General features: G+C 37.8%; 1 protein-coding gene across 2 annotated transcripts in view; it reads right to left on the reverse strand.

Annotated features, from left to right (window-relative positions):
* Window positions 1-16369, reverse strand: part of CTTNBP2NL (CTTNBP2 N-terminal like) — a 65398-nt gene that overhangs the window by 31737 nt on the left and 17292 nt on the right. For both annotated transcript variants that reach the window (XM_054548374.2, NM_001131594.1), the window contains 1 exon segment: window positions 13645-13752. In XM_054548374.2, coding sequence (XP_054404349.1) covers window positions 13645-13743 — 99 coding nt within the window. In that variant the 5' untranslated portion in view covers window positions 13744-13752.

The following is a 16369-nucleotide window of genomic DNA, read 5'->3' on the forward strand; positions in this document are numbered from 1 at the left end:
GCAACTTAATACTGCCTTTTTTTAAGAATTTAGTACAGCGCTCTGTGACTTTCTTTCTTTATCATATATAAAGATCTTTCATTTTAATAGTTTCACAGTATTTTATTCTACAATCATACCATAATTTACTTGACCAGAACCCTAATAAGAGACACTAAATTGCTTCTAGCATTTTGTTTCTATGAATTATGCTGCAATGGGTATCTTTACACATATACTTCATTGTGTAAAGATTAGCTCTAAGAACATCTGTATTGTAAAGGCCTAAGAACATCTGTAGCAGAAATTCCTAGAAGTGAAATTTCTTCTAGATACATGCATTTTTTTAAGAAAGAGGTAAGGTCTTGCTATATTGCCCAGGCTGGAGTACAATAGCTATTCACAGGCAAAATCACTTTGCATTATAGCCTGGAACTTCTGACCTCAAGTGATCCTCCTGCCTCAGCCTCCCAAGTAGCTGGGACTATAGGCAAGTGCCACCATGCCTGGCTCTGCATTTTTAAATTTGATAGATATTGCCAAACTCTCCTTAACCAGTTGAGGACAACAATATAGGAGAGTGCCAGTTTCTACTCACCTTTACAGGTACAGTTTGTAATGAAACATATTTTATCTCTTATGGTCAGATCCTATAGCTCATTTAGCTGAGCACTGTTAATCTGAAAGTAATATGTTAAATTACAAGAGATGAGCTCCAGGATCTGCATGTAAAATATCAACTTCACAAGGGTACACAGAATTCAACAACATATCACACATAGAAACACTGTGAAAACTATAGAGGGCTATATACAATGCTAGTTCTTGTTAAAGGAATAAACTTTGAGAATAGCTTATGATTCCATAGCTTAGCAAAATTCTTTTAGAATTTTATAAGAAACATACCTAAATAAATCTTATTTCCAGTCTCAGGATCTGGCAAGATGAAACAAAGTGAAATCTTGCCACTATAAAACAAATTAAGAAATTAAAGGAAGTGCTTTAGACTAATGTTTTTCAAACTTTGGATCACAGCTCATTAGTGGATCATAAAACTAGTCTAGTGGGGTCATAATCAGCATTTAAAGAAAAATGAAGTATAACAAAATATTACAGTACAGTATGGTACAGTATAAATATTATAGTATAGTAAAACACAAAGTAAATTCTAGTGAAATTTTGGTTTTAGTTAATATACGTATATGGGTGTGTATATGTGTCCTGGATTGTGGTGAAATGTGAAATTTATTTCAAAAATGTTTAAAAGACAACTCTTTAGACTGTGATATGATAAAAAGGTCTTTATTCAAGTCTTCTTTTTTCTTCCCCCAAACTCTGCAATCTTTTTACTGGATAGTTTGGAAATTTAGGTTAGTTTTTTAGGCAGAGACAGTTGAGTTATTTCAGGTGGGTTGGAAAGAAATAATATTAACTTAGTATCAGGAACAACCGAAAAAGAAGAATTTAACTGTAGGTCTGATTAGCTCTAATGTATTTTCCTACAAAGTGAATAACAGAAGGCTAAAGTATCTTCTTTGGGCAAGAATGTTAATAAACTGAGAGTTGAGAAAAAAATTTGTTGTACAAGATTATTGTGACTTAAAAAATCAACATTTCTGAAATAAAAGTAATTAAGATATAAAGCAGAAGTTCTGAAGAAAAAATTAAAATATGCATGATTCTACTACCTAGGGCCAACCACCATTAACACTCAAACTACAAATTTCAATGTATTTGCTTGAGTCTTTTATGTGTGTGTATATGTGTGTGTGTGTGTGTGTGTGTGTGTGTGTGTGTGTGTGTGTGTGTGTGTGTGTGTGTGTGTGTGTGTATACATAAAAATGCTTATAATTGAGATCAAAGGATATATTTAATTTTGTCCTAGGAACACTACTATGTCATTAAAAGTTCTTCATATGCATCTTATTTTAAAATGGCTTCATAATGTTCCATCATGTGGATATACCACCCAATTCATGTAGCTATTAATAAAGGATTTACTTTTTTTTTTTTTTTTGAGAGAGTCTTGCTCTGTCCCCCAGGCTGGGGTGCAGTGGCGCGATCTCGGCTCATTGCAAACCTCTGCCTCCTGGGTTCAAGGGATTCTCCTGCCTCAGCCTCCCAAGTAGCTGGGACTACAGGCGATGCCACCATGTCTGGCTAATTTTTTTTGTATTTTTAGTAGAGACGGGGTTTCACCGTGTCAGCCAGGATGGTCTCGATCTCCTGACCTCGTGATCCGCCTGCCTTGGCCTCCCAAAGTGCTGGGATTATAGGCATGAGCCACCACACCCAGCAGGATTTACTTTTTCTGAAGACTTAATTGCTAGATCAATATAACTATGTTATCATGGGTCGTCTGAGGGGTAATTGGAAGTAACTTATACAAAATGTTGTTTTGTAAATGGATTTTTATGTAAAATCATGTCGACTACAGCAGCTCTCCTCAGTAGGTGTCCTGAGATTAGTAAATTCAGTAAAAGAAACCAACCCTGAATTTTTTTACCCAGAAGTAAAACAGAGAAGCAATACTATGTTTACTTATTCTTCAACAACTGACTCTGGAGCAGCATTCAGATATAGGGGATGTCACCTATAAACACAATCCCCTTTAAAATCAATCTTCTTGTGCTCCCAGATTAACGATGAGAAAAAATGCCTTCGGAAAAATACTACAGGAATGGTACATTTTGATGTCTATTTCCTAAGTGATCCACTAAAAATCAATTTAAATGGTTTACCATAAAAGGAGCCTTTAAGATTGTTTCAAATAGATTATTTCTGTTATTCCTGGGAAAGGGGTAATAATATTCTATCAGGTATAAAAATTCACACTTTGTATTTTTGTCTTTGGAAAAATGATCATAAGAAGCCAATAAAATATTAAAACTAATAAAAGACAAAGGAAAGTTGCTTTAAAGGAGAGGAGTTCATAAAAGCAGTAGAGGTATTGTTGCTTCTTTTGAAATGTTTATGATTTTTAAATTACTATTAAGTTTTGCCATGGGGAGGCTGGGTGCGGTGGCTCAATCCTGTAATCCCAGAACTTTGGGAGGCTGAGGTAGGCAGATCACTTGAGGTCAGGAGTTTGAGACCAGTCTGGCCAATATGGTGAAACGTCGTCTCTAGTAAAAATAGAAAATTAGCTGGGTGTTGTGGTGGGCAACTGTAATCCCAGTTACTCAGGAGGCTGAAGCAGGAGAATCATTTGAATCCAGGAGGCGGAGGTAGCAGTGAGCCGAGATCATGCCATTGCACTCCAACCTCAGTGAAGGGCAAGACTCCGTCTCAAAAAAAAAAAAAAAGTTTTGCCGTAGGGAAAATGATTCAATTACTGGACTCTACTCAGCAAAATTTTACTTTCTTTTCTTTTTTCTTTTTTTTAGAGATGGGGTCTTGCTATATTGCCCAAGCTGGTCTTCAACTCCTGGCTTCAAGTGATCTTCCTGCCTTGACCTCCTAAAGTTCTGGGATTACAGGTGTGAGCCACTGTGCCCAGCACAGCAAAATTTTAAAAATTAAATTACAGAATTTAGTTTCTAAAAAGCAGCAGAATAAATCTGAAAAAGCTACTCCACATCACTCTACTTGATCTCAGAGAAGGTCAATAAAAAAGGGGATGAAGCTCTCTTTCACACAATACTTCAGACACACAACAAGGACATAAAAATTTTTATGTTTTTAATGGGTACAGAAAAAGCATGACAAAATCCAGCATCCATTCCTGATAAAAATTCCCTGCAAATTAAAAATACAAATTTCCTTAATCTGATAAACAGCATTTGCAAAAAACCTACGGCTAACAACTTGACAGACTGAAGGCTTTCTGGGAAGAAGACACAGATATCCCCATCATTTCTACTTGACATTGTACTGGAAGTTCTAATCAATGTAGTAAGACAGACACACACACACACACACGCGCGCACACACACACACACACGGCATCCAGATTAGAAAGAAATAAGTAAAACTGTCTTTATTTGCAGACATAATTGTCTGTAGAAAATCCAATGGAAACGACTGACTGATTGATTGATTGAGCCAGGGTCTCATTCTGTCTCTCAAGCTGGAGTGCAATGGTGCAATTATAGCTCATTGCAGCCTCAATCTCACTGATTCAATCAAGTCTCCTACTTCAGCCTCCCTAGTAGCTGGGGTTATAGATGCATGCTACCACTGGGGTTACAGATGCATGCTACCACACCCAGCTAATTTTTTTTTTTAGACAAGGGGTTTCACCATGTTCCCTATGCTGGTCTTGAACTCCTGGACTTGAATGATCCACCCACCAAGGCCTCCCAAAATACTGGGATTACAGGCATGAGCCACCATCGTGGGCCCCCATGGAATTTATTTTAAAAGCTACTGGAATTAATAAGTGAGTTTATTAGTATGGTTGCAGCATATAAAATCAATGTATACAAAAATCAATTTTATTTCTTTTTCTGGTGGGAATAGAGTCTTGCTCTGCCGCCCAGGTTGGAGTGCGGTGGTGCGATCTCAGCTCACTGCAACCTTTGCCTCCCAGGTTCAAGTGATTCTCCTATCTCAGCCTCCTGAGTGGCTGGGACTACAGGCGTGTGCCACCTCGCCCGGCTAATTTTTGTACTTTTAGTAGAGACGGGGTTTCACCATGTTAACCAGGCTGGTCTTGAACTCCTGACCTCAGGTGATCTGCCTGCCTCAGCCTCCCAAAGTGCTGGGATTACAGGTGTAAGCCACCGCAACTGGCCAATTTTATTTCTGTAAAACAGCAATAAACAATCAGAAATTAACATTTAACAAACAATACTGGCTGGGTGCAGTGGCTCACGTTTGTAATCCCAGCACTTTGGGAGGCTGAGGTGGGAGGATCACTTGGGTCCAGGAGTTCAAGACCAACCTGGGCAACACACTGAGATCCTATCTCTCTACAAAAAAAAAAAAAAAAATTTACCTGGGCGTGGTGGTGTGTGCCTGTAGTCCTAGCTACTTGGGAGGCTAAGGCAGGAGGATCACTTGAGCCTGGGGCTTGAGGCTGCAGTGAGCCATGATCATGCCACTACACTCAGCCTGGGTGACAGAGTCAGACCCTGTCTCAAAAAAACAAACCAAACCAAAACAACAACAACAAAACCCAATACCATTTATAGTATCATCAAAAGTGTGAAACACTTAGGGTAAATCTGACAAAAAAAATGTGAAAAAGCTATACACTAAAAGCTACAAAGCACTGCTGAGAGAAATTAAAGACAACCTAAATAAATGATGAGATATAGCATATTCATGGATCGAAAAACACAATGTTGTTAAGATATGAATTCTCCCCAAATTGATCTCTAGATTCAATACACTCCCAATCAAAATCCCAACAGGATTTTTAGGGAAATTGGCAAGCTGATTCTATTCATATGGAAATGCAAAGGACCATAAATAAGTAAAGCAAGTTTCAAAAAGAATACAAGTTGGAGGACTAACACTAATTGATTTTAAGTTACCACAAGGCACAATAACCAAAACAGTGTGGTACTGGCATCAAGGTAGACAAACAGATCAAAATAACAGAACAGAGGGTCTAAAAATAAACACATGAATATATGAATAACTGACTGACAAAGGTGCAAAGACCATCTAAAGAGGAAGGATAATCTCAACAATTGGTGCTAGAACAACTGGACATCTATATGCAAAAAAAAAAAAAAAAAAAAGGATCCATGCGTTATACTACATAACAACATTAACTGAAGATATATCATAGACCTAAGTGTAAAACTTAAAACTATGAGACTTATAAGAAAAACAAAAAACAAAAACAAAAACAAAAAACAAAAAAACAGGAGAAAACCTTTCTGACCTTGGTTTAGGCAAAGATTTCCTAGATGTAACATTAAAAACAAAATCCATAAAAGAAAAATTGATAGGCTGGGCACGGTGGCTCACGCCTGTAATCCCAGCACTTTGGGCGGCTGAGGTGAGTGAATCACCTGAGGTCAGGCGTCCAAGACCAGCCCGACCAACATGGTGAAACCCTGTCTCTACTAGACACAAAAAATTAGCTGGGTATGATGGCATGTGCCTGTAATCCCAGCTACTTGGGAGGCGGAGGCAGGAGAATCACTTGAACCCGGGAGCCAAAGGTTGCAGTGAGCCGAGATCGCGTCGTTGTACTCCAGCCTTGGCGACACAGCGAGACTCCGTCTCAAAAAACAAAACAAAACAAAACTGATAAATTGGACTTCATGGAAATGAAAAACTTTTGCTCTTCAAAAGATACAGTTAAGAGAATGAAATGAGACAAGGTTAAGTATCTTTTCTTAAGATACAGTTAAGAGAGTGAAATGAGATACACTTGAGTATCTTTTCTTTTTTCCTGTCTACAAAAGATGCATTTTTTTTCCTGGTCTAGATTATGGCTGGGTTTTTATTTATTTAAAATTTATTTTTTAATTGATAAAAAATTAGAAATATTTATAGTGTGCCACATGATGTTTTGAAATATGTATACACTGTGGAACAGCAAAATCGAGCTAATTAACATATGTATTATCTTACATACTTATCATTTTTGTGTAGTGAGAACATTTAAAATCTACTCTCAGTGATTTCTGAAGTATACATTGTTATTAACTATAACAGTTAAGTATCTTAACTGTAAAAAAAAATAGAGTTAAGAGAATGAAATAAGTCACAGACTGGGAGAAAATATTTGCAAGGCATATATTTGATAAAGGACTTGCAACCAGATATATAAGAAACTCTCAAAACTAAATAACGAGAAAACAAATAACTTAAAAAAAATGGGCAAAAGATTTTAACAGATACTGCATGCACCAAAGAAAACAACACAGGCCAGGTTGGTGACTATGCCTACAATCCCAACACTTTGGGAAGCCAAGGTGCTAAGATCATTTAGGGTGAGGAGTTTGAGACCAGCCTGAGCAACACGGTGAGACCTCATTTCTACCAAAATTTTAAAAATTAGCCAGGCATGGTGGTGTGTGCCTGTAGTTCCAGCTACTGGGGAGGCTGAGGCTGGAGGATTGCTGGAGCCCAAGAGGTTGAGGCTGCAGTGAGCCATGATTGCACCACTGTACTCCAGCTTGGGTAACAAAGTGAGATCCCATCTCTAAAATAAAAAAATACAAAAACAAACAAAAAAACACAATACAGAGAGCAAATTAGCGAATAAGCACATGAAATGATACTTAACATCAGCCAACAATAATATGCAAATTGTAACTATAATGAAATATTACACACCTATAAAGATGGCTAAAATGAAAAAGATTGGCTATACCAAGTTTGGTGAGGATGTGCAGCAACTGGATACATCTGTGGAATGTAAAATGGTACAATCGCTTTGCAAAACACTTGGGCAGATTCTTAAAAATTAAATATACATCTATCATATGATATAGCCATTCAATTTCTAGCTATTTATTCAAAAGAAATGAAAGCATATATCCACACAAAGCCTTATACATGAATGTTCACAGCAACTTTAATTATAAAGTCCCAAATTAGAAACAATACAAACGTTTATCAACAGATACGTGGATAAAACAAAACCGTGGTATATACATATAATGCCAACACTATTAAGTAACGAAGAAGAAATAAGCTATCAATATACACAACAACATGAATAAATCTCAAAGTAATTATGCTGAGTGAAAGAAGCCAGGCAAAAATAGGGTATATTCTGTATGATTCCACTTATATAAAATTTCAGAAAATGTAAACTAATTTCTGATGACAGAAAGCAGATCAGTGGTTTGGGGTAAGGGGCAGAGAGTAGTGGGGAAAGTTGAGCAGGAGAGGTCACTAAGGGGCATAAAAATTTTGGGGAGCAATGGATATGTTTGTTATCTTGATTGTGATAATGGTTTCATGGGGAAATACATATCAAAACATCAGTATGCACATATCAAATAATACAGTTTATCATATGTCAATTATACTTCAATAAAGCTGTTTTAAAAAAACAAAATAAGCTGAATCAAACAATGGAATAATAAACAAATCAATGAAAAAAAATCTGCTACAAAGGCTTCTGCATTATCCCTGTATTTCCTGTTTTCATTATAAAGAGAAGGAATTAAAACATCTGTTCCATGCCCCCAGAGTACACCCTTAACCTTTGCTGTCTCAAAATACATGCTTTTGGGTGTGTGGATGGGAATGGGTCACCTCAAAACTGTCAATTCCCATAAGAAAAACAAGATAATGTCCACGTGCCACTAATAACAACAAATATTTAATTGAGAAGAACTGTCATTTTCCTTACGAAGGACAGCATATTATCAGTATTTCTTTCTTCTTCTCCTTTTTTTTTTTTTTTTTTAGAAATGGGGGTCTTGCCGGGCACAGTGGCTCATGCCTGTAATCCCAGCACTTTGGGAGGCCAAGGCAGGTGGATTACGAGGTCAGGAGTTCAAGACCAGCCTGGCCAACATGGTGAAACCCCATCTCTACTAAAAATGCATAAAAACTAGCCAGGTGTGGTGGCACACACCTGCAGTCCCAGCTACTCGGGAGGCTGAGGCAGAAGAATCGCTTGAAACCGGGAGGCAGAGGTTGCAGTGAGCCGAGATTGTGCCACTGCACTCCAGCCTGGGCAACTCCGTCTCAAAAAAAAAAAGAAATAGGGGTCTCATTATGTTGCCAAGGCTAGACTCAAACTCTTAGCACTTCAGGCTAGGAATCTGAGTCTAGCCTTGGCAACATAATGCCTCCTACCTCGGCCTCCCAAAGTGCTGGGATTACAGGCATAAGCCACAGTGCCTGGCCTTATTAGTATTTCTTGCTTTATGGAATGTATCTTTGTTCCTAAATGGGTGGACGGACTTTGAACCTCTGTTCTAATAATAATAACCAATAGTAAATGAGCATTGAGCATTTCAATTAGCATTTGCTATCTCATTTGGTCCTCGTAATAACATTTTACCGATAAAACTTACAAGGTAAAATAATTTGTCTAAGATCACACTACCATTGAGTGGCAGAGCTCAAACCCTAAAGTCTGTCTCACTTGAAAGCTCACATTCCTAACAGCTACACTTAATTGAATGTTCTGGTTGATGGTTTTGAAGAGTGCCTAGTAATTATCTTTATGTTTCTTTTTTGAAAAATCAGGAATCCATATATAAACTTTACTCAGAGAGAGCAGGAATAGGCTGGCACGGTGGCTCATGCCTGTAATCCCAGCACTTTGGGAGGCTGGGACAGCAGAATTGCTTGAGCAGGAGTTCGAAACCAGCCTGGGTAACATGGCAAAACCCTGTCTCTACAAAAAATACAAAACTTAGCCAGGTATAGTGGCATGCCCCTGTAGTCCCAGTTACTCAGGAGGCCGAGGTGGATTTCTGAAGTCCAGCAGGTTGAGGCTGCAGTGAGCTGCTCACTCCAGCCACTGCACTCTAGCCTAGGCAACAGAGTAAGACTCTGTCTCCAGAAAAAGAGAGAGCGCATAGGAATAAAAATAGCCACTCCAGGCTGGGTGTGGTGGCTCACGCATGTAATCCCAGCACTTTGGGAGGCTGAGGCGGGTGGATCAGGAATCAGGAGTTCAATACCAGCCTGGCCAATATGGTGAAACCCCATCTCTATAAAAATATTAAAAAATTAGTTGGATGTGGTGGTGCACACCTGTAATCCCAGCTACTCAGAGGCTGAGACAGGAGAATCACTTGAACTCAGGAGGCGGAGGCTGCAGTGAGCTGAAATCATGCCATTGCACTCCAGCCTGGGCAACAGAGCGAGACTTCATCTCAAAAAAAAAAAAAAAAAGCCACTCCAACTCTAAAAAACATATTAAAATGTGGCCACAAATGGTCACTGATTAATTCATTAACATGTTTTATAATAAAAGTTATGAATACTGTAAATATAAAAACCTTATAACTCGGTAACCTAAATAAAGTTCAGTTTTCACCCTAATATCCCAGTTGGGAACTAGACAGAAATTGGACTTCTGTCAGTTATAGCCTATGTTCATGTGTTCATGTGATCTTTATCAATGATCGAAACCACCCATCCCAATCTTAAAAGCTCTTCCTAAAAACCATCTATTAAAATGGGATCATTTTTGGCCAAAGAATTGTTAGGTCCAGGCTTATGGGTGCCAAAGGATGTTTCAACTTGAGTCCGTTTAAGACTTTCAAAAGCAAGCTAATATCTGATTTTTTTAAAAAATGCAAACTCTCTTCACAGGCTTATTAGTATAGGACAATGTATGATGATTGCTAAGTTCAATTTTACGTTTTTCATTTCAGACCAGTCTTTATAATAATCTGCTTCCATAATAAGTACAAGGCCATGACCAAAAGCAGATGTTAGGCTATGGACTTATAGTGAACTTGCGATGTTATTTTTTTTTTAATTTTTGGTGCCACAACTTGGATACAAACTGAGGTTGCTGCAGGCACAACACAGAGTACTAACCACTATATGATCATAGCTGTGATGTTCTTAAGCCACAGCACCTTCCATGGTAACTTTTATTCTGTTTTCTATATTTTGGCACTGTCATTAGATCCTTATGATTATTTTTTCAATAATATTTTCAGTGAAAGTAAATTATTTGTTTCAACAAAGACATAACATTTAGATTTTTTCATTTTAACCCTTTGTGGCTGAAAAACCTCACAACAGTTAAACCTATAGAATGATGTATTATTACATAATTTCATACTCTAAATATACTTCTAACTTTGTCATGTCTACAACATTTTTGCCTGTAAATCTTCTTGCTTGGGGAATTTTGCAACAGCATTTGGCCAAACACAACAAAGTTCTATCCTTGGTTTTAAAAGAGTTATACCTGTTTTATGATTGAGGCATCAGTGGAAAGGAATTCAAGACGCCTTAAGTTAATTGCACATGAAAGCTGTAATATTTCACCATTTATCATTGTATAGATGATTTAAAGAATGCTTTAAAATAAAGCAATACCAATAAATGCAAGGTGGATTCTATTTAGTCACAGAAGACATTTAGTGTGGCTTTGCATCGGATCTAAGATGTGCAGATGTAATATACCCGATGTGGAATATTCAGAAATAAACTATTTAATCTAAATTTTATTAGCAGTCAAATCTATTTTTCAGATTTTTTAAAATGGCCATTGATTAACCTTCCTTTATTCTCCTCTGGAGCAATCACAGACTATGGTAGGAAGCCATTTACTAGATTTGCTTGGAATCAATGAACTGAGGCTTTCCTGCTGAACTATGTGGTTCCACTCTCTGCTTCTCCCAGACAGTTCATGAGCAATGTAATTTGCTTTCATTGTAGAGGGTATTCCTTTAGTGTTCTTATTCATGAAATTAAAGTAATAAAAGGGAAAGACGTTCATAAAGAAGGTTTTTTTTTTTTCTGACATGATTCCTTCTAAAACAGAAAACCACTTTAAATAAAATTTAATTAGGAACAAATATAGTATAGGTCCCCTCTGTAACAATTAGATTTGAAATATACAAGACACTGAATAATGTGTTACATTATTTTCTATTGGCTTTCCCTGGTTCTATGCCAAACACGTCTTGGCTGCAATAGAGAGTGAGTGAGGAGGATTCTGGGAAGAAAAAGAACATAATTATGGGGGGCTCTAGAAGAGTATAGCTGCAATCTGGCACTTTGCAGAAATTTTGGAATAGGAATGTAGCTCTTTTACAATTCTAACTCTATAGGTAAGGTCAACTTACAGCCTATGGGAACTTTACAACATATCCTGAAAGAAACTCAAGCCTTGCCAGAGAAGTGACAGTAAGCCATATGGTTTTGTTTAGAGATATAAGATTAAAGAATAGATTTTATGTCCAGACAAAAATCTATTTTGAAGCTAGGGAGAAAATAAAAAGATAAGCTTTTTTTTACTGGAAAGAAAACAGAAAAGAAAAACAAATCATAGCTATTTAGAACAAAGACCAAAACCTTTTCAACCCACTAAGCATCAATTAAGAACCAATATTAAAAGGAAGAAACTTGGTAAGTTGCCATAGTAGTTCATAAAGTCCAACAGGTGTTTATTGTTAAGCAAAAGCTATACAAATAATGCAGTAAAATCCTGATACATTGGAGAACCAAAACAAATAACAACAAAAACCCCCCAAAACTTCATAAATAAAATGATACTTCAGTTTAAAGAATGCTATGGCAGTTACTTTTCTCAAAGGATTGAAACAATTTTAATCCCAGCTGCCCCCTATGTTATCTAACAATAGATTGTTTAAAGATATGTCACTTCTGGTGAAGCTATTCATTTCACCTAAACTGCACAGAGTTAAGCCTCAGAATAATTTTATAACCTACAGACCATATGCAGACTAAATACAACACTTGTGCCTGATTCTGAATGGTATCTTATATCAAAATGCTCCCTTAATTTTAGCTCTTGCTTCTCAAGCTTCTCTTTCAACTAATCAGAACTGCCTATAGTAACCAAAATTGGATTCATGAAGAAAAAAATATATTTTAGGAAAACATGTGCAAAAAGCATCTAAGCATCTGTTAACATTAAAACCAGAAGGCAGTGTATGCTGCAGAGCACATAAGAAGAGCCTTTAAAATTTAGTAATTCACAACATCCACTTAGAAGTATTATGGTAATCTTTTAAAGTAACACACCACAATGGTACAATCATTTCATTTGTTCAACAAACGTTTACTGAGCATCTATGTGCCTGGCACTATGCTGGGTGCTGAGGACACAGTGATTAGTAAATAGACACATAAAGCACTACAGGTTTGTACAGTTTCTAAGGCTGAAAAGCAGACCGGTTATCTTGGTAAAACTATAAAAGAGAAAATGAGGTCATCCTCTGATTTTTCCATTAGAGGCAGCTGTCACCTCCACTCCTACCCTAATTATGAAGGGATTGAGACAGATGATAAATGGGGGAAAGAAGTGAGAATAACAATAGGCAATTAGCAGTGAGAATTAGAAATGGGCTAAAACTACCAAAAGTAAGAATTCTTAATCTGGGGTCCAGGGAATCCATGGATGTTTTCACGGGATCCTTGATCTCCCAGATATTATATTTCAAATTTTGATATATGGATGTATATACATTTATTAGGAAGTTGCTCTTATCAAGTCTCAAAGGAGTGAGCGTTCAAAAATAGCTAAGGGCCACTAAACTAAAAGAATGAAATTCTGCCAGGCGCGGTGGCTCACGACTGTAATCTCAGCACTTTGGGAGGCTGAGCGGGGGCGGATCACCAGGTCAAGAGATCAAGACCATCCTGGCCAACATGGTGAAACCCTGTCTACTAAAAATACAAAAATTAGCTGGGCATGGTGGTGTGTGCCTGTAGTCCCAGCTACTCGGGAGGCTGGGGCAGGCACTTGAATGCAGGAGGCAGAAGTTGCAGTGAGCCGAGATAGCGCCACTGCACTCCAGCCTGGCCACAGAGTGACACTCCGTCTCAAAAAAAAAAAAGAACGAAGTTCAAGGTCTAGACATCAGATCGAGAAACTAAGGGAACTATTTTGAAAACAGAAAGGTTTCACCAGTGTCCCTAATAACACACCATGTAGGTGGCTACCTATAGCAAGTATCAGTATGTCCTCCATTTAATTTCAATGGAAACTACAGAAATACCTTAGTTAAATAAATTACAACTAATGAATGACTTTCAAAATGTATGATGACCTCTCTTTTTTTTTTTCTTTTAACATACCTTTAAGGCTTCTATAACAAGGTCCCTTGCTTCAAGCTCTCCTTCAAGAATACTAAATAGTGTCAGGAGTTCAGGCTTGCTGAGTTTTTCCAGATTCATCTTGAAAGCCTGAAACAAAGGTAACAATCAGACAATCTCCAAAGACATAGTTAATTTGATACAATTAAAGAAAAAATAAAGTGAAAGATAAGAGCAATTATAGTATCAAATGCCTTAATAAAGGAAATAGTTGAAATTAAATAGAAATATGTTTTCTGATGTTAATCACAAGCTGAGCAGCAACAGAAAGTAAAATTCACTTTAATTATTGATTTCACTACCACTCACAAAGATCAATTTTTCATCATATTTCCTCCAGACATGTTTACAAACAAACATCCTAGAAAATCTCAGAAAGAATTAGCTGGTAGGGCTGGGCGCAGTGGCTCACGCCTGTAATCCCAGCACTTTGGGAGGCTGAGGTGGGCGGACCACGAAGTCAGGAGATCGAGACCATCCTGGCCAACATGGTGAAACCCTGTCTCTACTGAAATACAAAACATTAGCTGGGCATGATGGGGCACACGCCTGTAGTCCCAGCTACTCGGGAGGCTGAGGCAGGGGAATCACTTGAACCCGGGAGGCAAAGATTGCAGTGAGCCGAGACCACGCCACTGTACTCCAGCCTGGGTGACAGAGTGAGACACTGTCTCAAAAAAAACAAAAACAAAAACAAAAAAACAAGAATTAGCCACTAATTTTTCAGGTAAAATTGTGCTATAATGAATACTATTTCTCTGAAAAATTGATAGACCATCAAAAGATTTCCCAGTTTTAGATAACCAGTTTCCAAAACTGTATATAAAACATTCTGATATCCTTCAATTGGTTAAAATAAAATTTGGGAAAAGAGATAATGTTTGGTGGGAGTATGGGAGAAATTTTTCTTTTAAATTGTCTGCTTTCACAGACAATAGCTAACACAATATTTATATCTTGTATAGTAAAATAGACTTAATTCAACTATATGCAAACTTACTTTTAAATGAATTCTGAAAGTATAGTGTTTAAACATCTTTTTTTTTTTTTTTAAAGACACGGTCTTGCTCTGTTACCCAGGCTGGAGTATAGTGGTGCAAACATGGCTCACTGCAGCCTCAGCCTCCTGGGCCGAAGCGATTCTCCTGCCTCAGCCTCCCAAGTAGCTAGGATCACTGATACATGCCACCACGCCTGGTTAATTTATTTTTTATTGTTTGTAGAAATGGGGTCTCCTTGTGTTGCCCAGACTGGACTCAAACTCCTGGGCTCAAGCGATCCTCCCACCTTAGCCTTCAAAGTGCTGGGATTACAGGCATGAGCCACTATGCCAGGCCTGTTTAAACATCTTAATTGGCTAGGCTACCACAAACTGAATTTATCTGACTTGGTAAGTTCACAGTTCTCTGAGAATCTGCATGTTCCAAAGTATGTTAAATGGCAAATTGCATGACACAAACTCAATCCTTTCTACAACACTAATTCTCAGAAACCACATAAAGATACAAGTTAGACTGCTGTACAATCTTGGAAGAGCCTTCTGACCAATGTATATGGTAAGATATATTTTATAATTTCCAAAGTAGAACAAATATTTCTCTCTCCACTTTTTATTTTCAAATTGCCACTCTTATGGAAAGTGAATCACAACATGACCAGTTCACACATCCTCCAGTAATTTATCACTCTTTTTAATTTTTGGGGGTACACAAAAAAAGAATTGATTCCTTCTAGAGCTACTGCTTTTAAGTGAACATGTATACAATGCATACTTCACTTTGTTGTTAGATTGTGTTCCAGGACATGCTGTCCAAGTCTTTTAAAGCATAGTAAAACATCTTCGATGTAACCTCAGCTCTAACTGCTAATTTTCTTTTTTTGAGACGGAGTCTCACTCAGTCGCCCAGGCTAGAATGCAGTGGGGTGATTTCGGCTCACTGCAACCACCGTCTCCTAGGTTCAAGTAGTTCTCCAGTCTCAGCCTCTGAGTAGCTGGGATTACAGGCAACCACCATCATACCTGGCTAATTTTTGTATTTTAGTAGAGACGGGGTTTCACCATGTTGGCAAGGCTGGTCTTGAACTCCTGACCTCAGGTGATCTGCCCACCTCAGTCTCCCAAAGTGCTAGGATTACAGGTGTGAGCCACCACACCTGGCCTTTTTTTCTTTTTCTTTTTATTTATTTATTTTTTTGAGACAGAGTTTTGCTCTTGTTGCCCAGGCTGGAGAGCAATGATGCAGTCTTGGCTCACTGCAACCTCCGCCTCCCAGGTTCAAGTGATTCTCCTGCCTCAGCCTCCCAAGTAGCTGGGATTACAGGCACATGCCACCATGCCCAGCTAATTTTTGTATTTTTAGTAGAGACGGGGTTTCACCATGTTGGCCAAGCTGGTCTCCAACTCCTGACCTCTGGTGATCCGCCTGCCTCAGCCTCCCAAAGTGCTGAGATTAAAGGTGTGAGCCACCACGCCCAGCCTCTATTTTCTAACAAGTGAATTTTAGCAACTAGTAAATGACATTCACTCTAGTATCAGGGATATATCTCATAACATTTATTTTAAAAATAAAAATAAAAACTAAAACAAAACTAAATAAAAAAATTCTAACAAACCTAATAAAGCTACACTTTATTAGAGGTTATATTGGAAAGAACATGTAGCTTGGGAGTCAGATGCCACATCTGCATCTTCCTAGTTGTGTGACTG

Source organism: Pongo abelii, chromosome 1 (genome assembly GCF_028885655.2).
Source record: "Pongo abelii isolate AG06213 chromosome 1, NHGRI_mPonAbe1-v2.0_pri, whole genome shotgun sequence".
Taxonomy (NCBI): Eukaryota; Metazoa; Chordata; class Mammalia; order Primates; family Hominidae; genus Pongo; species Pongo abelii.